This window comes from Sebastes umbrosus, chromosome 23 (genome assembly GCF_015220745.1).
Source record: "Sebastes umbrosus isolate fSebUmb1 chromosome 23, fSebUmb1.pri, whole genome shotgun sequence".
Taxonomy (NCBI): Eukaryota; Metazoa; Chordata; class Actinopteri; order Perciformes; family Sebastidae; genus Sebastes; species Sebastes umbrosus.
The window spans coordinates 8,878,656-8,903,314 of record NC_051291.1 but is presented as its reverse complement, the minus strand read 5'-3'; the positions used below and the strand labels follow the sequence as shown (position 1 = coordinate 8,903,314).

At 38.3% G+C, this 24,659-nt stretch overlaps 1 protein-coding gene across 7 annotated transcripts in view; it reads left to right on the top strand.

Moving 5' to 3' along the window:
- Positions 1-22,582, top strand: part of dgki (diacylglycerol kinase, iota) — a 78,979-nt gene extending 56,397 nt beyond the window's left edge. For 3 of the 7 annotated variants that reach the window (XM_037760601.1, XM_037760602.1, XM_037760603.1), the window contains exons 14-34: positions 2,190-2,315; positions 3,122-3,200; positions 3,457-3,512; positions 4,501-4,563; positions 4,997-5,070; positions 6,395-6,506; positions 6,641-6,727; positions 7,694-7,806; positions 10,076-10,138; positions 12,038-12,138; positions 12,622-12,701; positions 12,968-13,012; positions 13,591-13,660; positions 14,168-14,208; positions 14,324-14,448; positions 15,464-15,489; positions 17,305-17,342; positions 17,859-17,979; positions 18,905-18,941; positions 19,219-19,318; positions 20,031-22,582. In XM_037760601.1, the coding sequence (XP_037616529.1) occupies positions 2,190-2,315; positions 3,122-3,200; positions 3,457-3,512; positions 4,501-4,563; positions 4,997-5,070; positions 6,395-6,506; positions 6,641-6,727; positions 7,694-7,806; positions 10,076-10,138; positions 12,038-12,138; positions 12,622-12,701; positions 12,968-13,012; positions 13,591-13,660; positions 14,168-14,208; positions 14,324-14,448; positions 15,464-15,489; positions 17,305-17,342; positions 17,859-17,979; positions 18,905-18,941; positions 19,219-19,318; positions 20,031-20,141 (1,668 nt within the window). In that variant the 3' untranslated portion in view covers positions 20,142-22,582. Of the gene's footprint in view, positions 1-2,189; positions 2,316-3,121; positions 3,201-3,456; positions 3,513-4,500; positions 4,564-4,996; positions 5,071-6,394; positions 6,507-6,640; positions 6,728-7,693; positions 7,807-10,075; positions 10,139-12,037; positions 12,139-12,621; positions 12,702-12,967; positions 13,013-13,590; positions 13,661-14,167; positions 14,209-14,323; positions 14,449-15,463; positions 15,490-17,304; positions 17,343-17,858; positions 17,980-18,904; positions 18,942-19,218; positions 19,319-20,008 lie in introns of all 7 variants that reach the window. The other 4 variants (XM_037760606.1, XM_037760605.1, XM_037760604.1 and 1 more) reach the window with 4 other exon arrangements.
- The last annotated feature ends 2,077 nt before the right edge of the window (positions 22,583-24,659 follow it).

Genomic DNA, 24,659 nt, shown 5'->3' with positions numbered 1-24,659 from the left:
TCACAGCTAAAAAAAGCTAGAAAATCGAAGCTGACTAACCCAGAAAAGGCGGCATAAACTTATACAAGTCAAATTTGATGACCCATCCTTCTGTGAGAGGACACTTTGGGCTCTTACAGCTTATTACTAAAATAAAGTAGTAATACTAATAATAAAGTCCTGAAGCATATATTGCATAACTGTACTGGAACACAGAAGAAGAGACCTTTACGAGCACCCACATGCTTTCATTTGACTTCTCTGTACACCAGTTATATGTGGGATTGTAGCGATGACAATACATCAAATATCTCTCTGCATGAGTCAAAACCTGAAATGAGTTTTCAGTTATTTTTTTATGATTATATCAAATGTTTCCACATTCATTTAGTAATCAAAATCTATTTAAATATACATCATTTGCATCAACTGTATTTTCAAGGACAAGGACGCGTGAATGACTTTGACAGATTCCTGAGTACAAAGCAGATCAAGTCCTGATACAGAGAGAGATAGATGAACATTCATATCTATCAGGAGTGTAATTAGTGTGTCCTTTTGTCCTCTACTTCACTGGGTGTTTCCTACTGCAGGGTTTTTTATTATCCACTTTGTCTCTGTTGTTCATTTCCTTTCCTCTTTCTTTTTCCTTTTCCTTCAAATCCCTTCCTCTCCTTAGCTTTGCTTCCTTCTCCTTCCCACTCCTTTCCTTCCCTTTTCTTTCCTTTCAATTTGTTTCCTTTCCTCTCATGTCCTGCCCTGTCCTTTCCTTTGCTTCCCTCTCCTTCTCCTTCTCCTTCCCTTTCCTCTCCTCTCCTGTCCTTCACTCTCCTTTCAATACCTTCCCTCTCCTTTCCTTTGTTTCCTTCTCCTTCTCCTTCTCCTTCTCCTTCTCCTCCCTTTTCCTTCCCTCTCCTCTCCTTCCCTTCCCTTTCCTTTCAATACCTTTCCTCTCCTTTCCTTTGCTTCCTTCTCCTTCTCCTTCTCCTTCTCCCTCCCTCTCATTTCCTTCCGTTTCCTTTCCTCTCCTGCCCTTTCCTCTCCTTTCCTTTGCTTCCTTCTCCTGCCCTTTCTTTTCATCTCCTTTCCTTTCCTTTCCTTTGCTTCCATCTCCTTACCTCTCCATTTCTTCCCTTTCCTTTCCTTTCCTTTCCTTTCATTTCCTTTCCTTTCCTTTCCTTTCCTGTCCTTTCCTTAGCTTCCTCCTCCTTCCCTCTCCTTCCCTACCCTTTCCTTTCCTCTTCATATCTTTTATTTCCTTTCCTTTCCTTTCCTTTCAATCCTCCCCTTTCCTCTCATCTCATTTCCCACATTTTCCTTCTCCTTCCCATTCCTTTCCTCTCATTTCCTTTCCTTCCTTTCTTCTTGCTGACATTTTTCTTTCCTTCCTCCTCTCTTTCCTTCTCATTGTCTCTTCTCTGACACTCTGTCATGTTACTCACCGCTGCTCTTGCCCCACCTCTCTCTGTGTGAGTGTGAATGACCCTGTGACTTGCTGTGTGTGTGTGTGTGTGTGTGTGTGTGTGTGTGTGTGTGTGTGTGTGTGTGTGTGTGTGTATGTGTGTGTCTCAGAGGAGGCCCTGCTGACAAGCGCTACTATCATCAGATTGTTGTGTTCTTGTGTGTGTCAGTCTGCAGTCCTTGGTACACTGATTTCCTGACCCTGTCAAGAGGGAGACAGAAAATAAAAAGCAGACGACACAGACACAGAGGATGGAGAGAATAATGAAAGAGAGAAAACGTACTGTCCATTAGAGAGAGCTGGCCCGAATGAGTACTGTGACGGAGGGTAGGGAGACGTGGATTGATGGCAGGATGAAAGGGAAGAGTGAGGTGTGTGTGTTATCTGTAAAATCCACTCTTTTATGCATGAGGTCTGGTGTGTGTCTGTGCTCTTAAGGTGATCATGGTGTCAGTGAAGCAGCCTCAATGACCACTTACTCAGAGCCAATCATTACATGCTCTCTCTATCTATCCCACTCTTTCTCATGTGGACATGTGTGTGTGTGTTGAGCTCTTGTTAGCAAATAGATGATAAGGAGGAGAGAGAGCTGCTGGTTGGACAGATAGAAAGAAGGATAGAGGCCATAATCCATCTGCAGCTCTCTGCTTTCTCTCTTCTGTTTTCCAGTCATACATTCCCTACTTTCTTCTTCTTCTTCTTTCTCTCTTACTCTATTAGTGATGCATATTTGTTTGTGTCTCCGCAGGGCTACACAGACGAGCCGGTGTCCAAGGTTCTGTGTCATGTGGAGGACGGGTCGGTGGTGCAGCTGGATAGGTGGAACCTTCTAGTAGAGAAAGGTGCTGCGCAGCCGGAGGAGGGAACACAGAAGGTCAGAAGTCAACTAGGCGGTGTCTATGTACTTGGATTAATCACATTGTGGGGATAGAGGAAAAAGCTGATAGTGCCTACAAGATTAACCTTTTATTCATTAGAATAAGTTAAAGCCCTTATATGCAGAACTTGTGTTATAGCATCTTACAAGAGATAACGGGTCATTGCATTACTGTCTATCACAGTGTATATCCTGCAGCTCATCTAACCAGCACATTGTTTCTTTTTGCACAATTCTTCCCTGCATTATTTACAACTGTTACATTGGATTAAAGTGTAGCTGCATCACAGTAAAAGTCTCAATGTGATTCGCCTATGCAAACCTTTTAATATGGAACAAGAGCAGCAGGAAGTGGTCTCTGAATTAGCAGTAACTTTACAGTTTGCACAACAGATGCAGTCACGAATGACCTTTCATTAACCTTGTTACTGTTTTTGTCAATGGAGTCTGGTGTCTTTGATAAGAGCATACATAACAGCTTCAGTTCCCCGTCTGAAATGGCTGTCTGACGGCGAGTTAGTGAAAATATTCTAAATATAGCGTACACTTAAACTAATTTTTTGGGGTCTAAAATCTGTTTAGCTGCTGCCCCCATCCACAGCATCATATTGCTTTGCTCCTGTTTGCTTCTTCAAACTCCATCTAATGTAGGTAATACACTGACTATGGACAAGTACCTCATACAACCCCACTTCAAAACACCCAAACTCTCCCTTTTAAATAGAGTGGGAATATGAGCTGTCTATGTGAATATATTCTGTAATATTTATGCAAACACACTCACTTTAACATTTTGTCCTCAGCTGCCTCTCAATGTGTTCAACAACTACTTCAGCCTGGGCTTCGACGCTCATGTCACCCTGGAGTTCCACGAGTCCAGAGGTCGGTGAAATCTATTTTAACGTCTGTTTTCATCCTGTATGAACTCTATTTATATTCCATTAAGTCCTTCTCTTTCCCGTTAACGCATCGCACTCCACCGAAAGACGAGCAGAATGAAATCAAATATTAAAAAGGACACATTCATGCATGCACCAATGAGTCAGATTTAAACAGTGTTACTCTATGCCTCTGTGTTGTTTCGCAAACGTATTTAATGTATTCTTCTTCTCTGCCTCTCTGATTGTATCTTTTCCAGAGGCCAACCCAGAAAAGTTTAACAGTCGCTTCCGCAACAAGATGTTCTATGCAGGAGTGAGTGTCCCAATTGACTTATTGCACATTCACACTCAGAAACTCATGCAGCCCAAACTTTTCTGGTTTCCACTGCTCTGTCTGTCTGTATTAACAAGACACACCGAAAGAAACATGTCGAGGTTTCTTCAAGAGTGACGGCTGAGAGGGAAGATTGGAGCGAAGGAAGGGAATTAGGGGAAAAACAGGAGGATGAGGAGAGATGGAGTGGCTGGAGGACACACAAATCATGCAAAGGAAATACAGATAAAGATTATAATAGACTGCAAGAGGGAGGAGGTTCCGATACAGCAGGGTGTGTTTCTAAGTCTTAATAGCCGTGTTTTTCCATTCGCATATTTTTATATTTATCGCATTAGAAAAGCTGTATGGAAACGGAATATTCGATAAAACTTCCTTGTGACCAAACTAAGCTGTAGCCGACTTTATTTGCCTTATTCACATTTCTTTTTTTGAGACATTTCAAGAGTTGGATGTGTTGTTATCTTGCCTCCATATATTGCCAAAGGTAATTGCAGTTTCTAGTCATTTTAGATTCATAATGAACAGTGTCACAAGTGCAATGTGCATCCTATATGCTTTAGTAAACATTTGGATGTCATGGTTTACTAGAATGATTCATTTTGACATTTTATTCTGCTCTTGTAGTATCGTATAGTTTGTAGAACTGTCAGTCAGTCAGAATTTTTTTTCCAGCTTCTTCTTTATTTTGGTTTTGACTTTGTCTGATTCAAATCTAAAGCTTTAAAGAACTTTTAGAAACGTGCAGATATTGTGTGAAGGATGAGAGATGTGAGGAATAACCGATGGAGTTGGAGAGGAAGCGTGCAGAGGAGTTATCTCTTTTTAATGAGGGAAATGTAATGAACTGTGATTCTGTTTGATTGGCTCCTATTCTCTCTCTCTTTGTGTGTGTGTGTGTGTGTGTGTGTGTGTGTGTGTGTGTGTGTGTGTGTGTGTGTGTGTGTGCGCTGTTGTGTGTTTGCAGGCTGCGTTCTCAGATTTCCTCCAGAGAAGCTCGAGGGATTTGTCCAAGCACGTCAGAGTGGTGGTGAGTGTTAACACTCTTTCTCTCTCTCTCTGTCGGTCTGTATCGTTTTCCATGTCGACATGTCTGGGCAACAGGTCGGCCGGGTGATTAAAACGTCCGTCCTTCAACTCCTCTGTTAACGTCCGCCATGCTGAAGTGTCCTTCAGCCCGACACTGGGGCTCCGAGACGTAATGCGCATCAGTTTAGTGGTCCTGGACATGAAAAAAGTTGAGAACCACTGGTCTACAAAATATCACAAAATAGTGAAAAATGCCTGTCACAAATTCCAAAAGTAAACAAATATAGAATACTTGTTTTGTTTAGTTAACAGTCCAAAACCCCAAAATGTTCAATTTAATACTTCATACATGAGGGCATTTACCCCCATTTTGTAAACCGCTGGTCAACGCCACAAACTGTATTTTAAACTTTCTTTGTCTCTGTCTTTCTCAGTGTGATGGTACCGATCTAACCCCAAAGATCCAGGAGCTGAAATTTCAGTGCATTGTGTTTCTAAACATTCCCAGGTAGGTGATTACACACTGTCCATGATGCTGAGTGGAGTTTGGTTGGAAGGATTCCTCTTAGTCGATTAGTCGACTTAATGGTTGTCATCTTGTTTTGGTCTTTCTGCGGTCCGTTTCATTACTTTATACAAATGTCAATAAGGTGGTAATCTGCATGAGAAATTAAGAAAAAGAGGAAAGAAATTGTATAAAAATCACCCGCTTATAGTGATCAATTTCACCCGGACAGACGTGATCACTATAAGAGGTTTCCTCTGTATGATGTGATTATAATGTGTCCTCCACACTTCTTAATTTCCATAAGGGTTGGACCGATATACTGTATGATTGCGAACGAAATTCCACACTAACATACTATTTAGTACGCTAAAACAGTATGTGAGATATTTTAGTATGTCCAAAACCTTAGTATGAAACCAATAGTACGTGGATTGCATACTATTTCCGGTGAAATATTACAGTATGTAAATGCTGGACAGCATAAATATCCCACAATGCAATGCGGTAGGGACGACAACGTTCATAACAGACGTTGACAGACAGCTCTGCAACGTCAATAACGCTTCAATTTAACTGTACGTTTAAGATTTCACTTTGCTAGATATATTATATATTTTAAATTAGTTCAGACTTTATGATTCACACAAACTGTCGTTTTGGTCACATGAGGTTGGCACAGGCACAGGTTACCATGGATACACGTCTCCAACCGGCAAGGAGGCTCTCGACATAAATTACTGCTCAGTGTGTCCAAAAAGATCAATACTACTGTTTATTCACACAAAAGTATGTTGAACGATAGTACACATATTGAGTATGTAGTGCATATTATGAGATTTTGGACGAAGCCTATATCTGATGTTTTGCATCAACAAGCAACATCTTTCATTGGGATCATTTTCATGCCAAAAAATTCGACCTAATTATAATTTTTCAGTGGTTCCTGTTAGAGAGAAAAAGCTTTTTGAAATAGCATTAAAAACAATGAGTCACTCACTACAGCTCTCTGGTGAATACAGGACTAATGAAAGTGGGTTAGTAGCTCCTTAATGCAGGAACAAGTGGTCTCTGTACTCTGACACCACCCTCGAGTTATAATATTTTTTTGGTCAGACATCAAAATAGTGCAAACAAATCCACTACCTATGATCTGGGAATAATAGAGGAAGATGATTGTGACTGGAAAGCATCCGATCTGATAGCTTCATATGTGGAAAGTGATATTTGGGTTGTTAAAAAAACATCCAGTATCTTGGTTAACTGTCAATCATCAACAGTTTTGGTGAACCAGATGGTGCATATTTTAATTTCTTTACATGTGTAGGTACTGTGCTGGCACCATGCCGTGGGGAAACACAGGCGACCACCGAGACTTTGAACCGCAGCGCCATGACGACGGCTGCATCGAGGTCATTGGCTTCACCGTGGCCTCATTGGTGAGAGAAACGGAGGATTAGAGAGGAAATATAAATATATGAATACTGAATTAAGCCGAGGTGACAAGGAAAAACAAACTGTGGTGTGTGTTAATGTGGTCGTCTTTGGTGTAAATCTCCCTCTCGTCCACCAGGCGGCGCTACAGGTCGGCGGTCACGGAGAGAGATTGCACCAGTGCAGAGAAGTCGTCCTTACTACCTTCAAGACTGTACCTGTTCAGGTGAGTACAGTTATTACTAATTATTAAACTGTTGAGTGACTGAATTCACTGTCACTATAAACAGATTATAACTATAGAAAGTAAAACTAGATGAGAGGTAACTGAAGAATAATACAGGTATACAACAGGGTTAAAAGTAAGATTTAATGTGTGTACACAGAATTGTGCATCCTCTGTCCACCTTAAAAAAAACACTAATGATGATAAAAAACAGATGATTTGAGGAGAACACTCAAAAAACCCGTGTCTTATACTGGCTTAACCAATGGCTGACGTCACGGTGACTACTTCCACTTCTTATATACAGTCTATGGTAAAAATGTGGCTTAAAAGTGGATGAAAAGTCAATTTATGATGGCCTCTGGCAGACGGCCACAACGCTGACACATGCACATAGGGGATATAACGCCATTGACAGGCGACCAAATGAAACAGACCGTGACACTTTTACGGATTACGGATTTCTCTGTTGTTATTGTTTTTTTTTAAACAATATGTTTATTTAGAACAAGATACACAATAAAATCAGCATCAGCCGTCAATTCCCCCCCTACCCCCAAATGTCCGTAATGGAAAAGAAAGGAGAAAATATTAATTAATTAATAAAACAAAATTAAAAAGAGAACAAGAAACAAAACAATAAATAAATAAGTAAATAATCAATTAATTAATAAAAATAATTAGATTTCTCTTGGGTTGAAGTACACAACTCAGAAAAATATGCAACATAGGTCTAGTCGTTTTTAGACATTTTAATGCAGAAAAGTTACATATTATACCTTTAAATGATATTTCCTGATCTTGTCTTTACCTTTTCTTTCTCTGGAAAACCATGTCCATTTTCCTCAAACTACTGTAAGGTACAGAAAAAGTGTTGTATTGTGTAATATAAGTGTGTATTGAAACTGATACAGAAAATGACCAAACAATGACCTTTCTTTGTGTGTGTTTATTTTGTTCTTGTAGGTGGACGGAGAGCCGTGTCGACTGGCTCCCTCCACCCTCCGCATCTCCCTCCGAAATCAGGCCAACATGGTCCAGAAGAGCAAGAGACGCACCTCTGTGCCCCTACTCAACGAGTGAGTCACAAACCAACACACACACACACACACACACACAGAGAGTGGAAGTAGGCCAGCAGTGTTGTAAAAGCCCGGGTTGCACTGAGTGAGTCATACAATCTGTTTAGTGGGAGCTGACATTCACTCCTCTCCATGTCCCACATCTCCCTTCAGCTCGCCAAACCACAATCACAGGAGGGAGATTTATGTTCAGTTTAATCAGAACAAACACACTGACATGTGATACTGTGTGCGGTTATGTCAGAGGAGAAGAAGAAGGCAAGGAGACGCTTATTGATTTGTATCGGGGATGAAGCAGCCGGGCTGCTGGACTGTGGTGGAAGATGAACTCAGATACTTTACTTAAAGTGGCAATCCTAAAGATTTCAGTCCTGCTTGATTTCGAATTTCTATTTGATTGAAAACAATAGAATTATGCTCAGAGATTAACAGTCTGGAGTCATTTTGTTGACATGTACATAGAAATAGAATAGAAAAAAATACATTTTAATATACATGAGCTTCAAGTTCTTAGAGTTGTGTGTATAGCTCCATTTTTTTATGTGTATACAACAGCTTTTTTTCCAGGATTGTCACCAAGGTATATAAAAGCTGCTGCCATTTTGGACTGAAAACGCTTATTTTATTTGTAATATTTTATTGTTCAACACAGGCCATTTCGGTAGAACATGACAATAAAATAGAAATAATTTTTTATTTACTTTTTATGCGGTAGTTTTACTGGTGTCTGGTAGTCGCTTTCAGTCCAAAATAGCAGAAGCGTAGCTCTGCTGCTTGGCGCTGACGTTGCAATGGAACAAACAATTGACTTTCACTTTTTGGCAATATACCTGCTTATATGTCAACACAGACACCCATTTCATAACACTGCAAATATATCAATATTGCAATACGTTCATCAGTGGGCCATCGGCTCATCACCATAATGTTACTTCATTTGGCGATAGATAGTGACTTAACAGACATTTATTTAGATAAATATCTTCAAGATTGCCACTTTAAGCAAAAGTAGAAACATCATTGTCTAAAAATACTCAATTATAATTCCAATTATGTGTTTTAATGCATTTTCATGTTGTACTTCGTCAATGTGGAGTCAATTTTCGATACTTTGTGTACTACTGGGTAGATTAGTAGTATAGTACTGCATCATATCATAATGTTTTTTTTTAGGGCTGTCAATCAATTAAAATATTTAATCGCGATTAATCGCATGATTGTCCATAGTTGATTGCGATTAATCACAAATCAATCCCACATTTTTTATCTGTTGAAATGTATTTAATACTCTTATCAACATGGGAGTGGGTAAATATGCTGCTTTATGCAAATGTATGTGTATATTTATCATTGGAAATCAATTAACAACACAAAACAATGACAAATATTGTCCAGAAACCCTCACAGGTACTGCATTTAACATAAAAAAATATGCTTAAATCATAACATGGCAAACTGCAGCCCAACAGGCATTATTATCGTGTTAACTTTGACAGTCCTATTGACAACTTATCGATTAATCGTTGCAGCTCTAAATATATCCCTCTGAGATGTAGGTAAGTAAAAGCATAAAGTAGCAAAAACACTAAAGTACAAGTATGTCAAAAATGTACTTAGTTACTTTCCACCACTAGTCATCTGCTGTATAGATCAAAGCTTCTATCTGCTACTAACACTCCTCCATCCCCTGTAGCACTAATACTTCTCCATGTTTATCTCTGTGGGTCTATTTTCTCTGTAAAGTCTAGCAGCTACAGTAGATAATGATGAGTATCAGTAGTGTCTCTGCTGGATGTACTGCTAACAGCAGTGTGCTCTGCTAACAGCAGTGTGCTCTCTATGCTACTCTGTGCTATCAGTGTGTGTCTACTCACCTCTGGGCTTCTCTCCGTCTGTCCCTCCTCTTCCTGTTGACAACACATGTCTGAAATCTCTTTAATATTTATTATTTTCATTTGTTCACCTTCTCTCCTTCCTTTGTTTTCTTGCCCTCCTCTTTTTCATTTATTCTTTATCCCCTACTCTTGTCTCCTCCCCCCTTTTTTTTTTCTCCTCTTGTCTCCTCTCTTGTCTTCTCCTCTCATGTCCTTGTCTCCTCTCCTCTCCTCACCTCCTTCTCTCTTCCTCTCCTTTCCTCTCCTCACCTCCTCCTCTCTTCCTCTTCTCTTCCTCTCCTCCTCACCTCCTCCTCTCCTCTACGCCATACGTTCCTCCTCTCTTCTGTGTGTGTGTGTGTGTGTGTGTGTGTGTGTGTGTGCGGCCGTAGTATTCAGAAGGTGTGTGCAGCTGATCTGCGCCGCCTCTCTGCTCCCCCCGACTCCTTCTCTGTGTAAGTACCTCAGCCCTCTGTCACTGAACGGATGGACTGTGAGTGAACACGTGACTGAATGAATGAGTCGCTGCTGTTGGTGTCAACGTTCGTCTGTTTGGGTTCAACCAATATTTCATTCCTTCATACTGAAACCAGTCGTCAACCACTAATAAATAAATTGGCATTTTACCAACATTTATAATTATTAAATTACCTATTTTGTACTATATAACATAGTTTTTTGTGACAGAACTCAAATTTAGCATCATTTTATTGATTTTATCTGCCATGACATCAAGGACGTTTATCCTTAGCCTTATTGCACATTTTACACTTATTTATACACATATAGTATTTTTGATCTTTCCTTTTTCTAACTAGTGTTTTAGCACGACCACATTGAATTTCACTTTATTATTTAGATTAATAATTTAGCCTATAAAATGTCAAAATAATAACAGAAAATAAAAAAATTGCACTGTTTACTACTATTTCCTTTGCTCTAATATTTTATTTATTTATTTATTTTTCAGTTAGACGATCAAATATTTATTTAGATCAATAATTTAGCCTATAAAATGTCAAAATAATGACTATTAAAATTTGATAATTTATAATGAGAATTTATTTCCTACTATTTCCTTTGCTCGAATTTTTATTTAAATTTTTTTTCTATTTTTATTTATTTATAATTTTTTTGAGAAAAGGGATAAATCCTCACATTTAAGAAGCTGGAACCAGCGAATATTTGGCTTTTTTGCTTTAAAAGATGACTTGAACTATCAATTGATTAATAAAATCGCTGCAGGTTCAATTTACGAATTGAATGAGTTTGCATTTGTCTGATTTCTTTTGTCCTGATGACGAGACATAATTCACAATTTCACAACTTTTATGTTTTTCGACCAAAGTCATTACGCAAACTTTTATTTAGATGTAAAAAAAAATGCCAAAATTAACATTTGTATTTGGTATATTGTGCAACCTACTGTACATGAACACTCCTAACTTAATTTAACAATGTTAAATATGACTCACAGTAAATACGATTTGCAGTATCGACAAATTTGTGTCAGCTTTGGCTTCAAAAGCTCGTATTGGTCGAACCCACGTTGAGTCGCATCGCGTCGAATGAGTTTTGGTTACATGTGGCCTGACAGAGAAAGAGAGTATGGCCGCATGCTGAAGCCTCTCCACCTTTAAATGTGCTTCTGCCTCTCGTCTTGATGTTTGTCCCGCTGTAGTCCTTTTACCTTTAACTTCACCCTGAGCTTATTATACCTGCACTTCTCCTCGGCTCTCACTTGATGTCCACGCCCTCCCCCAGAAATTTTAATCATTTTGCTTCAGCTGTGAAGAGAAAGTGGTGCTAACGTACTTTAATTTGACACCTTTCTGTTCCTTTACAGGTAAGATTTTGAGCTTTTGAGGCTGGGTAGATGGGTAATTCTGCCAACAGTGTTTTCTCATTGTGGTTTTGTTTACCACCCACCATGTTTCTGAAGTCAACATTCAACCTCCATCCTCCATCGCTCAAGGCAATATTGCCCACCAACATTGACTTAAAAATGTGTTGGCCCACCTCAAACTCAAACACAGAATCATGGTCATGTTGCGGGAGGATAGCAAAGCCTCATATCTTATTACTTTTAATACTTTTTTTTCAAACTCCCAGTTATAAGTTTGACTTTTAAAACTTGAGCTCAGTTAGAAAAAACTTCAACGAAACAGGACAGATGAGGAATTAAAAGTCATTATGTTGCAATAGCTGCAAAATCTGGTTTGTGATGCGTGTGAATATGTGTGTCTGTGCGTGCATGTATGCATATGTGTGTGTTCTTATCATTGTACGTTTGGACATGTCTGAATTGTTTGTGTGTGTATGTGTACATGCACTCGGTGTGTGTTTGTTTCCAGTCCTCACGCCGTTCCAGATCGTCTGCGTCTTCGAGTGAATCGGATCAGCCTCCAGGAGTACGACAGACTGCAGTACGACAAAGAGCGACTACGAGACATCTGTAAGTGGCTATAATCAATATTTTAGATATAAACTCACCATGATTAAAGGGCAGGACCATTATTTTGTTGTTGTTTTTTTAGGTTTTTATATCATTCTGTAGCTTCCCAGTGGTGGTCCTAATGTATTCAATTGCTGTTTTGGTTCACTGTCACTGCTCTCAAACCTCTAAAAACTCACCGTACACTACCTGCTCATCAGCACACAGCAGACAGACACAGTTAGAGACTAGCTGGTGAACATAGGGGAGCATTTAGGAGGTAAAGGGCCAGATATATCCCTCAGGGACCTGAAACTTACATTCATCAGGTGGGACAGAAACGTCACTCCAAATGAATGATCATGTTGCTCTGTAACTGCTGGATGTGCAAATAAGCAAAGGTTCGCCATATCAACCAAAATGTCAATGAATGCAGCCAAAAAATGCAGTTTAACCTACTTTTTCAATGCATTATTATCTAAAGTGTGTGTTTGTGTATTGCAGCCATCCCAGTAGGCATCGTGGTGGTGAGAGGCGACTGTGACCTGGAGACATGCAGACTCTATATTGACAGATTACAAGAGGCAAGTTCTCCCCTTTATCTACATCATTAATGCTCCTCATCACTTCTTCTCTTTCTTCCTCGTCATCATTATTTCATGATGCTTGCAGCGTTTTATATTTATATATATATATATATATATATATATATCGAGAGAGAGAGAGGTATACCCGTGGGAATGCAGAGCTGCTCTTCGTGTCTCACGTTGAAACTAACATGTGTGGAAGTTTTGGATGTAAATGCTTTGGCTGTTTGTTAACCTTGAAACCTGTCTGCTGTGCTTGCTAGGACTTACACCAGGCACCATCTACTGGCCACAGAGTGCACTATCAGGTATCTCACTTTTGGGTGTCTCTCTGCAGGAAAAGATGTGAAGAAGATTTTTGCTAAATATTTAAAATCTCTAAAATCCGCCTTTTTACAATAGCTAAAATCTGTGTCATAATTTAAAGGATTTTTCACAATTATTATATGATAGTTATGATATTTTAAGCAGTGCTGGCAGTGGGTTGCACTACACACCCCTTTTAAAATGAGGAATTCACCAATCAAAACAAGCTAAATACATTAAATTAAATGTAGGTTTTACAGTCTGACACCCATGTTGAGTAAAGTCCTCTCCTACCACACTGGAAAAAAAACATTTATGGACATATAAACAGTAATATAACAGTCACATTAATTAGCTGTGATGAGTCTAACACTAATCTAAACTACACTCTACTCTGCCTCATTGTCCTGATCGTCTCTGTCTTGTTCAACTTCTCAATAATAAGCACTTAATAATAACTTTCCTCTGTCTGGATTTCTCTCTTGTGCTTTCTTCAAATAATCCTCCATGCAAACTTTTCATATTGTTCAATAAAGGGATGATAAATATTATAAGTGTCTGCTGATCTCTTTGTCTTCAGGATGAGAACAGAGGCGTTCCCCGGACCAGTTCAACCAGTAGACTCTCTCCCAACTGGAGCTTCTTGGATTGTGAGTGACTGAGACATGTTGACCAATGTGGAGTTTCTCATCCAGATAAGTCTCAAATGTAGTTGTCAGTTCCAGACTTTGCCCGTCACCTTAATAGAAAAAGTACTTTATAAAGATTTTACACCAAAAAAAAAAAAAATCCCAAATAAATCTAATTTCATGTATTTTTTGAAACAACCAAATATTAACAAACCTCAGAGAGACTGAGTCATTTTTTATCGTTGTTGCTGTATTATATGATGATATTGGACACCTCATCGGGTGTTATCCCTTACATATACAATTATACAGTAGAAAATAAAACTTAATTAGATAATATAATATTGTCCAGGTGATATAAAATCATACAAATCAATTAACAGCCAGTTTAAAAAGGTGTGTTTTTAGCTGATGTTATAAAGAAAGTTAATCCCAATCAACAGTAAAAGTGGTGTGATAGACAGACAGACAGTCTTTAACATATTTTATTAGGGCTTCCTGTTGACTTCCTGTCTCTCTGCTCTGCAGCCACGTCAACTGACCGCTTCTATCGCATCGACAAGGCTCAGGTAAACACTGCTTCTCCAACAGTTCAAAAATCATGTTATGTTTGGTTTTACCTGCGCGTATACAGTATATATTTACATGCATCTGTTCTGAACGTGTATGTGTGTGTGTGTGTAGGAGCACCTCCACTTTGTGACAGAGATCTGTCAGGACGAGGTGTTCATCCTGGACCACGAAGGACCCGTGGTGAACCAGGGGTCGTCCACGGGGATGCCTGACCTGGTGGTGGAGCCGACTGCTGGGTACGTCAGCAGACACACAGCAGATATATCATATCATATCATATTACATTATATTACATTCTTTTAACCTTTATTTAACCCATTGAAGATTAGATATGTATGCATGCCTGTGCTCACAAAGACAGTTACACATGTGCAGTAATTCATGATTACATAAACAGAATGATATATATGTGCTCTTGCATACGTTTTAAATAAATATTAGATATGAACTACATGCATTTTGTTTAATTACATCTTAGGGTAATACTGAAACGTTTAGTCAACCAAGTTTTGATGATCAATCAGTCATTTATTTTCTTGTTTCAGCGTCTCAGATGTAAAGATTTGTTGCTTTTCTCAGTTTTTATATCATATTAAATTTAAGATCTTTTGAAGACATAAACATTTGAAGTGATCGCGTCGGGTTCTGGGAAGTTGTGATGGACATTTCTTTGTGTTTTCTGGCATTTTTTAAAAGTAAGGATTAATAGATAATAATTATATATATATGTACATTATACATATATTATATTTTTAGGCCTGCATGGACTGTGAAGAAATTAAAAAAGAGGCGTTAATGTCATCAGGGCTGCAACTAATTTGAATTATTGATTAATCTGCCGATTGTTTTCTCAATTAATCGATTTGTCTATAAAATATCAGAAAGATGTCGGTTATAATTTCCCAGAGCTCAAGTCTTCAAATGTCTTGTTTTATTCAACCAACAGTCCAAAAGGCAAAAATATTCAGTTTACTATCAAATATGACAAAGCAAAGAATCAAATCATCACATTTGAGAAGCTGGAACCTGCAAATGTTGTTTTAAAATGACTAAAATGATTTTTCGATTTTCAAAATAGTTTCATTTTTCATTTTCTGTCGATTGATTTAGTGATTAATCAACTAGTTGTTACAGCTTAAAAGGAGGAACGTGTGATGATCCATATTTTTTATTTTAGAGTAAAAAAATAATCGCTAAAGTAGGTTTTCTACATAACTCCACATTTTAATTTTCTGTACTTTCTATTTCCAGTGTTTCCTTGACAGCCGAGGAACAAGGTAAAATACACACACACACACACACAAACATTCCTTTTTAAAAATGTGTAAAAACTGGTTTGCATCTGTAGCTTTGAGCGTATCATCACTTTGGAAACTAAAAGTGAAACCTGTTAAATTTTTCAGAAAGATGATATTTTTGAATTTCCTTGTTAATAATTTCCTTGTTACTTCTTTGCAAAAAGATGCTGGATTGCTTTATTTTTTAGCTTCATTTCTGTGTATTTATGTTATAAAAAATGTCCAGTCAAAGGATATCTATACATGCAAACACAAAGGCAACTGTTTCAGCTTGAAGAAGTGTGTTTTCCCCCACGCTAAATACAATCTTAGCATCCCCTGAGGGCTTTGCAGATGTTTTAACAGCTGTCAGCTTGTGATGATTCTACAGAAACATTCCCTGTAGACTGTTCTGGAGAATTTTATCTGTGACCTGGTTAGCAGATCTTGTGTCAGTGATAAGTCATTGTAAATCCTGGGACTCTCCAGTTTGATGAACCTGTTGTTCCTCCTCCTGACATGTCCCAACGTGTTTTATGTTTATCCACTTTCAGTTTTGTCTTCACTTCAAACAGCAATCAACACCGCACTGAAAATATAGAACTCAGTCCACATTCTTAGATTAAAACCAAATTGTTGTTCATACAACTCATATTCCGTAAGAAAAATGAAGTGACTCAGTTTCTTTGGAAACTTTGGAAACCACACAGTCACTGGTGTTTTGTCAGTTTGCACTAGTAAAATTAGATCAAGCATTTAGCTTTTCTGGTGCCTCTAACTCTCTACGGATGACTTCTGAAATCCTGGACTATAAATGCTTCTAGCACACTTACAGTACAGGTTCACACGAGGCAAAGTCGAGGCAGGTACAGTAGATTAGTTAATTTGAGGTCATTTTTATCATTAAGTATTTTTAGATGTGCTATTTAGAGCCGTTTGATGGCTCCGGAGTACAGAGAGCATGGATGGATTATGAGACAATGGGCACCTGGGACATGCAAAAGGCCCCACCATATCTCCTACATACTGTACAGTTGTTTAGCCTGTTGTGGTTTTGTGTCTCTTTGTGGTTGTTTTGCCCCATTTCATAGTCGTTATGAGTCTCTTTGTGGTCTCTTTGCAGCTGTTTTGCATCACTTTGTAGTTGTTTTGTGTCACTTTGTAGTTGTTTTGTGTCACTTTGTAGTTGTTTTGGTCTGTTTGTAGTCGTTTTGTGTATCTTTGTAGTCCTTTTGAAGCTCTTTATGGTCGTTTTGAGTTTCTTCCTGGTTGGTACGTGTCTCTTTGAGTGACATTATGTAGGTGAAGGCCAGGGGAGCCCTGACACTTTGGGCCCCTGGACCTGTGCCGTGTAGGCCCGTTCAGTAATCCATCCAGGCTCCAGAGATTTTCTGCTACACGGAAGTTAGCTCAGCCTTCACTTGACTGAAGAAAACACAGACAGACGGTGGATATTTGGAAAGTGAAACTAAAAGTTCAAAGAGTTCAAAGAGTCCGTGCAGAAAGACCATGCGGGATAACATAAATCATGTTTATTTTTATTTTCTCTTCCTTTTTCTTAAGCAATGCTTCCCTTTAATACTGTACATGTATTATTTGGGACACATACAAACCCAGAGATTTGGTTGGGTAAAGTCCCTGACCTATATTTATAGTTAGTCATCATTACTGCGGACAGTGTTTTAACAAGGAGGCAGATGTGTTTAGAAAAAGAGGAAGATGTTAACAGACAAACAGACATAGCAGTAGTCAATTGAAGTCTTGTTCTGACGTGTCGATCTCACATGATGTTTCTGTCCGTTTTTGTGTTTACAGCATTGCTGAACGCCGCAAGTACAGGAGACCTTTCTATGGTAAAGTTCAATCACACACAAACAAACACAGACTGTCGAGAAATGTGCAATTAAAACCAGTTTTACCAGTTTTGTATCTGCTGCACTTCACTGGGATTTATAACAGCCAGGGTAGTTTAATGTGTCATGCTACTCTCTTTCACCAGCTGATAATAAAAAACAACAATGATTCAGCAAAAAGCTCTGACACACATTTCCTCTTTTAGGGCCCTGTTTCGTGATACAGTGTTTCCTACGAATGCTTTTTGGGTTTCCCAAAGCAACTCTTAAGTGCCAGTGCTTTCTGTAGTTCTGATAGAACGCTGAAGATACTTTAAAAGTTATACTGTCCGTAAACCAAACTATGTAATAACAAATACATAAATCACAGTGTTGTAAACGACAATGTTTTATAACATATTTTCACCCCTTTCTTGTATATACACCAGAGCTACAAATTAGGACTCTCTGTATATTCCTCGTTTTTATAAAAAACAAACCTAATCCGCTTCTTTTTTTATCTGTTTCTGTCTCCAGCTGACGGAGTGTGTGCGTCGAGGCGCCAGCTTGTTGGTTAGAGACTCCAGAGGTTGTTCAGCGTTACATATAGCGGCCCAGAACGGACACACAGACCTGGTCAGCTTCATTCTGCAACAGGGTGAGAAAGTGCTTTCTTAAAAATGCTATTTTCCCAAGCCCTTGTAAAAACGTTTTACCACATGACCTGACGTAGGTTTCTGCATGATGACGCTGATACATGTACAGTACATCCTTACGGTCAGTGTATGCACGTTACATACAGTAACTTAGATGGTGGTCGGCGTGCTCCCAGTTTGGAGAAGCAGACAGGTGTACCGGAACGGAAGCTAAATAATGTACTGCTGTGGACGCCACGTTAGTTTAGATCAGAAAGTCACACAATAACACAAACAAATTAACCGATCGATGCAATAGTAGACCAGCAACTCCTGTGTTCTGCGAGGTAAAATTACTGTTTTTGTGAATGTAGTCTGGTAACTTTAAGGACCGAGATATAACGGCTTCAGTTCCCCGTCAGAAAGGGCTGTCTGAAGGCGAGTTTTCCGACTCAAAGCCACCAGACTACATTCACAAAAGCAGTAATTTTACCTTGAAGGAGCTGAGTAAAGTCTGATAAATGTCCTCAAGTGATGTCACTTGAGTCAGCGTCGGTTGACGCGGAAGACTACAAGTTTTGATTTTTAAAAATCTGTTGGCGTGGAGTTAGAAAGAAGTGAGACCTCTGTAGATCGCTGCTCATCTCCGCTACATTAGCCGCTACTGGCATAACACACCTGAATCTCCAACCGAACTGTCAGCCATCGAGTTGCATTGTGGGTAATGTAGGCGCCAGGTTTTGACGAGGAAGAAAACTGTGTGGAATAAAAAAGACTGTTTCTGCTGCATCGATTTTTATAATTTTTTTCTTTAACCGTTCATCATGAGTTTGACATTTTATAGGAGCGCAAAGCTATATTTGGTAGAGTACTCCTTTAACATGAGTAAATGTGTATTTTCTTAAATAATCACTGTGTAAAAAGCTGCTCATGTTTCTCCCTCATCAGGCTCTAAGGTGCTTCTGGATCTGACCGACAGAGAGAAGTATGTTGACTACTTTTATTTGTGTTCTTTTTCTCTGTGTATATATACTGTATATATTATCAGATCATCATTGAATCACATGCACTGATAGCGTGAGAAATCTTCTTTTATCTGCTGTGTGGTTTTCTGTTTGTCAGTTTGTTTTCTGTTTTACGTCAGTGCGGTCAGTGTACCAGTAATCTCTAACTGTAGATTACAACCACACTTCAAGAGAAGGTTAATTTGCACATCCTCACAGCTTATCTGATCACCATCTATGTTTGTGTGTGTGGTATAGAGGTGACACTGCCTTGCACAAAGCAGCCTCAGAGAAGCAGCACGCCGTGTGTCGATTGCTTGTAGACGCCGGGGCGTCGCTCGAGAAGACCAACTTCCAGGTAAATACACACACAAACACACACAAACACTTCCCGTAAGTCTAGCTGAGTCATATCTAGAGGACCAACATGTAAATGATCTACAGACAAATACTTTAACGGTTGCCAGGGTGTGTCTCTCTGCCTCAGTGCAGGGATATCCCGACCTGACTTGATCTGTATAAAGGAATTTAATCTGTCTCCGATCTATTGTTTGTTTGCTTGTTCTGGGTTTACCAGCTGTCAAAATACAATCACTTCCCACCCTGTTAAAACAAGGAAATGTTAAATTGGAAACCACAGACTGCAAAAAAATAAACAGAAACAAACACTTCTTCATCACTCCTTCCTTTGAGGTCTGTTTTATTTGATAGTAGCTATAAGGGAATGGCAGGAAAAGAGAGGCGAAAGAGAGGGAAGTGTTATCTCTGACGTCTGACCTCAAATGGCGCATTAATTAATGTATTAATTAAGTCAGATTTTTAATAGGTTAAAGCAAAAATGTACTGATTCTGCGTCTTATAAGTGAAGATTTTCTACCTTTCTTTGTTTTTCTAAGTGGTAAACTGGATACGTTTGGGTTTTAGACTGTTCGTTAGATAAAACAAGTTATTTAAATACGTCAATTTGAGTTTTGGGAAATTGTGTTGTTAAAAACTTTGTTAAAATAAGTGTTAGTTGCAGCCCTACATTCCTCTTTTTTTATCGTAGTGACGGTGTGTGTGTCCACCAGGGGAAGACAGCAGCGGACCAAGCGGAGGGAGACTCGGAGCTCGCCACCTTCCTCAACGCCCAACAAACTTCTTCTTCTGCCACCCACGAAGACTTGGAGACGGCTGTCTGAGGCGCTCACACACACACTCTCACACTCACACACCCTCTCACTCAGTCTCTCTGGACTCTCACACACTCGTAGTGGAGACGAATCTGGGAGAGAAAAAGTGTTAAAAAAGGAACCGAGTCCGGCTCGTCTCTGCAGACGGAGACGTAAACGAGACAGACCAGAGGAGTGAACTGCTTCGGCTCTTCGGCAGCACTGCAGTGGAGATTTTAATGGTCAACTATTTATTTGTATTTATTTATTCTATTTATTGGTTGTGCTGATTGATTGACGGAGTGATTGATTGATCGTAAGACTTTTAACGGTTCAGGATGCAAAGTGCACTTTGAGCAGCCGCCGTGAGTTCACGCCGTGTCGCTTAGGAGCCGAACTCATGAAAACACGTTGGTCACAATTCATATTTGAAGAATGGGTTCACTCAGTAAGAAAATGTGTTGATAAGGCATTTCAAAGCAGATTATTTATGTTGAAATTTAATCAAAATGACATAAATACTAAAGTTTTATATGTGTTTACCCCTTAAAACCTGTGTGCCAAAGACATTACATGGATGTAGTGTCGTATCTGTTTCAGTAATGTTCCCAGAATCTATCACAGTGGTTTTGTTTTCACTTAAATCTCTGTTTCCATCATGATGATTCATTCAGCGTCCACATTAATGGGTCAACGGAGGGCTTTGATAACATTATAAAGTATAATATAAGTACAGGAGGAAGGAAACTTTATTTTTTATAGCACCTTGCTTCACACATGCACATAAAAATACCAGAAACAGGAACACAGCAATTAAAGGAGTGGTCAAAGGGTTGAGATATATATAGAAAGAAAAATATATATTTCATTTTTCAAATGTTTTTTCTTTTCTTGTGAAATACTTTTCAGGCCTCTAAAAAACCAACTCAAATTACAAAACTGCTCCCAGTTTATAATGTGTTTGTTTTAAGGTGTCACAAGCTGAAACAGGTTGGGAACTTACTGGTTTATTCCACAGTGTTGGAGCTAAAAACAGGAATAACTAAATTCCCCCTTTCGTCTTTAATCTTGATCACAGCATTTGGTTGCCAGATATGGTTTTTAAAAATCAGAAATATACAGTATCGGCCCGATACGGAGGAAAAAAACAACACATTAATTCACCCGTAACCATAAAGCAGCCAGTTGATTATGGAGGACAGACCAGACTCTGTTTAGAAACGAGGCGTTGTAACGCATAATCACCAACCTGTTCATTTTCAAGCGTCTGACTCTCCAGCTGCCGTCACAAACACATATTTTACTTTTCATAGTGTGTATCTGGTACTCCTGACCCAACGAGGCTTTTCACATGCAGCTTTTGTGTGTGTGTGCGTGCATGTGTTTGTGTGTGAGTGTATGTATGTATGTGTGTGTGAGATAATATTCCTTATTCCATATCAATCCTGAAAAGAGAACCAGTACAGCTGCAACAGAAACTGTCTTCACTCTGTGCAGCATGTACTACAGACTACAGATGTGTGTGTGTGTGTGTGTACGTGCGTGTGTTTGCAGCATTTATCCAAGAAGAAGAGAAAAATCTGAGCCATATTCAATGCAATATGAATAGATGACGTCTTTTTTGCATTTCTATATTAATCGTTTACATTACATTAATGTTTTTAACATAGTCGACCATTTTTGGCACCGAGGAGTATTGAATGTGCAATTTTACTTCAGTGCTGGTTGGGTTTATGATTGTCTTGTTATTTTATGTTTTCTTTTGTTTTTGTTTGCTGCATGTGAGTCGATGGATTGAACTTTTAAAAACAACCCTGTGAGGTCTCTTTTGATATAAGCTGTTGTCAACTAAATTCATTTATATAAAGTAGGAGCTGCTTTCCCCCCAAAGTGTTTTAAAGACTCCGATTGGAGCCATCGTAGAAGTCCGAAGGCTTCAACGTCATCTGCGTTTATGTTTGAAATCTGGTTGGAAATCCCGTTTTCAACTGCTACTGTTGTTCAGTATTAATCAACGGATTTTTCTATGAGTCATTTCACACATTTGATCTGTTGCCGTCAGGCTTTAAACCTGCGTGGGAAAGTTTTATGACCTAATTTTTAAATGACCTAATTAACATAGACTAATATTGGAAAAATTGTCTTTTAAAGGGGCAATCCAATTTTATTCATTTATTTTTTTGTAATTCAAATTTTTATTCGGTATATGACAATAGTGTTTTCATATTATGAGACATTATTGCTGAAAATACATGTAATATCAGTGGTATCAGAAGCCACTATGAAAAGTACAAATAAAAACAAATTAAATTAAATTTAAAAAGTCTGTGAAAACAAAGAAAAAGAAAATATTAATGCTAATCAAACTTGAAAACTAAAAAGAAAAAAATTAAATAAAAAAAAAAATGACAGTAATCATAAATACATTTTTCATTTTTTAAACATGGCTTTGATTTACGTAATTAATTAGCTTCTTATTTGCAGCCATGCCCTCTTAAATAACATGAATATGACATAAAAATAATTTTAAGAGACACTTTCCATCCAATCAGAAGCCATTTGTTTCCATCGTTGTGGTATAAATTAAGATAATTCATTTTACGGGGGGTTTATAAGCTATTTTCAGTGTTAAATTCAGTATAAAAAGTAGAACAATTATGTTTTTATTTTTATTTTAATCCCAAATTTACACAACAATCATTACTTACAGCTTTTTTGTTCCTGATATATGAGATATTCTGCTGCATTTCTGAGTAATTCCTCGATTAAATCCACATTTCACGCCTCTCAGATTAAGTTTTTCTGTCAAAATATAATTTTTTTCCACAAATGTTTATGAAGCAGGACTTCTACGATGGCTACCACCGTTTACGTCCAACACAGAGACCTTCCTCTGAATGTCTGGAGGCGATAAAAAAGACAACATGTGTGTAAATGAAATCTAAACTGAACTCTCTGTGAATGACCTTTTCTATGAAGTGACTGTGGCGATGAGCTCGGCCCGCTCTGAACGACACGCTTCTTATCATCACTCTTTTTGTTGAGTAGGAACTTTGTATTAAATTGTGTCTCTCATCAGCGTTGGTTTATGCATGGCATTTTCTTACCTCCTTCCTTGGGATTATTTTCTGGTAATGGCATAAAAGATGGCATTATTGTTGTTTAAACTATTAAATTATTATAGTTTTAAATGATTTCTACCTGAGTTTCCTCTTAGGTTGAACATGTGGTTTTCTTTTGCTTTTGTATTTCTTATTTTTCTGCTGCTGCTGCTGCCGCTGATGATGATGATGATGATGATGGGATGGATTACTTGAAGTTTATTGTTTTATTTTATTAATTTGTTAAAAGAAGATGTGATGCTGTTGTTTTGCCTCCGACATTATTTCCTGTTTGACTGATTTGTGGCGAAATCCACTATTGGACAGTTACCAAACTGTGTTTCCTCTTTCTTTTAAGCCAAAAACATTTATTTAAACTGGGAACTAACTGCCATTATGAAAAAATCATTTTTCTATGCACATTTTAAACATTCAGATGCCCCATATGTGCAGTTATAATGTGTTTTTTTATTCATCTTTTGCATCATATCTGCACGCTGAGCCCAAACAGCAAGCCACAATGATAAAACATCTCAAAACAATTCAAGTAGTACACAATAAAATGTCAGTAAAATCCCAAAAGAGCAGGAGTACAGAGACAATAATACATCAAAAACATATCTAAATTTACAAGAGATGATTCAACTAAGACTTTGTGTAACAGAAACTATTACGTTTTGAATTACAAATAATAAGCCGACAGGTAAAATGTACAGTAGAGTATAATAAATTGAAACCTTAAACAAAACATACCAGTCAAAATATGCATTATCCTGATTTTAAATGTTTTTGTTCCTGCCACAAATGATTAATATGAGGTTTGAAAAGATGCTTTGAACATGTACATCAGCATGAAGTATTTACAAGCCACTGGGTTTCTTAATAACTGATAACTTTTTAAGTACACAACACGTTTCTGTAAATCATTATCAGACGTTAATACCGGCTGTGTAAAGTTCACACATGAGACTCTACTTCAGTTTAATCTCTTTTACATTCTCGTCTTGTGCTACAGAAATTCACACTGCAGAATATTTCACTATTTATTGTCCCTAAACTTCAACCCGAGTGTAAAACCATTAGAATATAAACAATGACGAGCCTGCATTTACCGGCATACTGAAACACAAGTTCACTGTGTCCTGCTGGTTTTTCTTATAATTCCTTGTAACACTTTAGTATGCAACAGGAAATGAACTGTCACCCATATAACGGAGTTAAAAAACAACCTGAATGTGACACGAGACTGAGAGATTTCTCAGGTGGCTGTAAAGTCAAATACGGTTTGCAGAGTCACAGCTGGAAACTCCCTAGACGTGTTGACTGCCATTAGTTTACTAAAGTCAACCATACCTGCGGTAGGATGAGTAAACTCATTATCAGCAGCATCATTTCACCTAATCGTCCTCTGCAGACTGAACTGTAGATGTTCAAATTTCCATGCTAA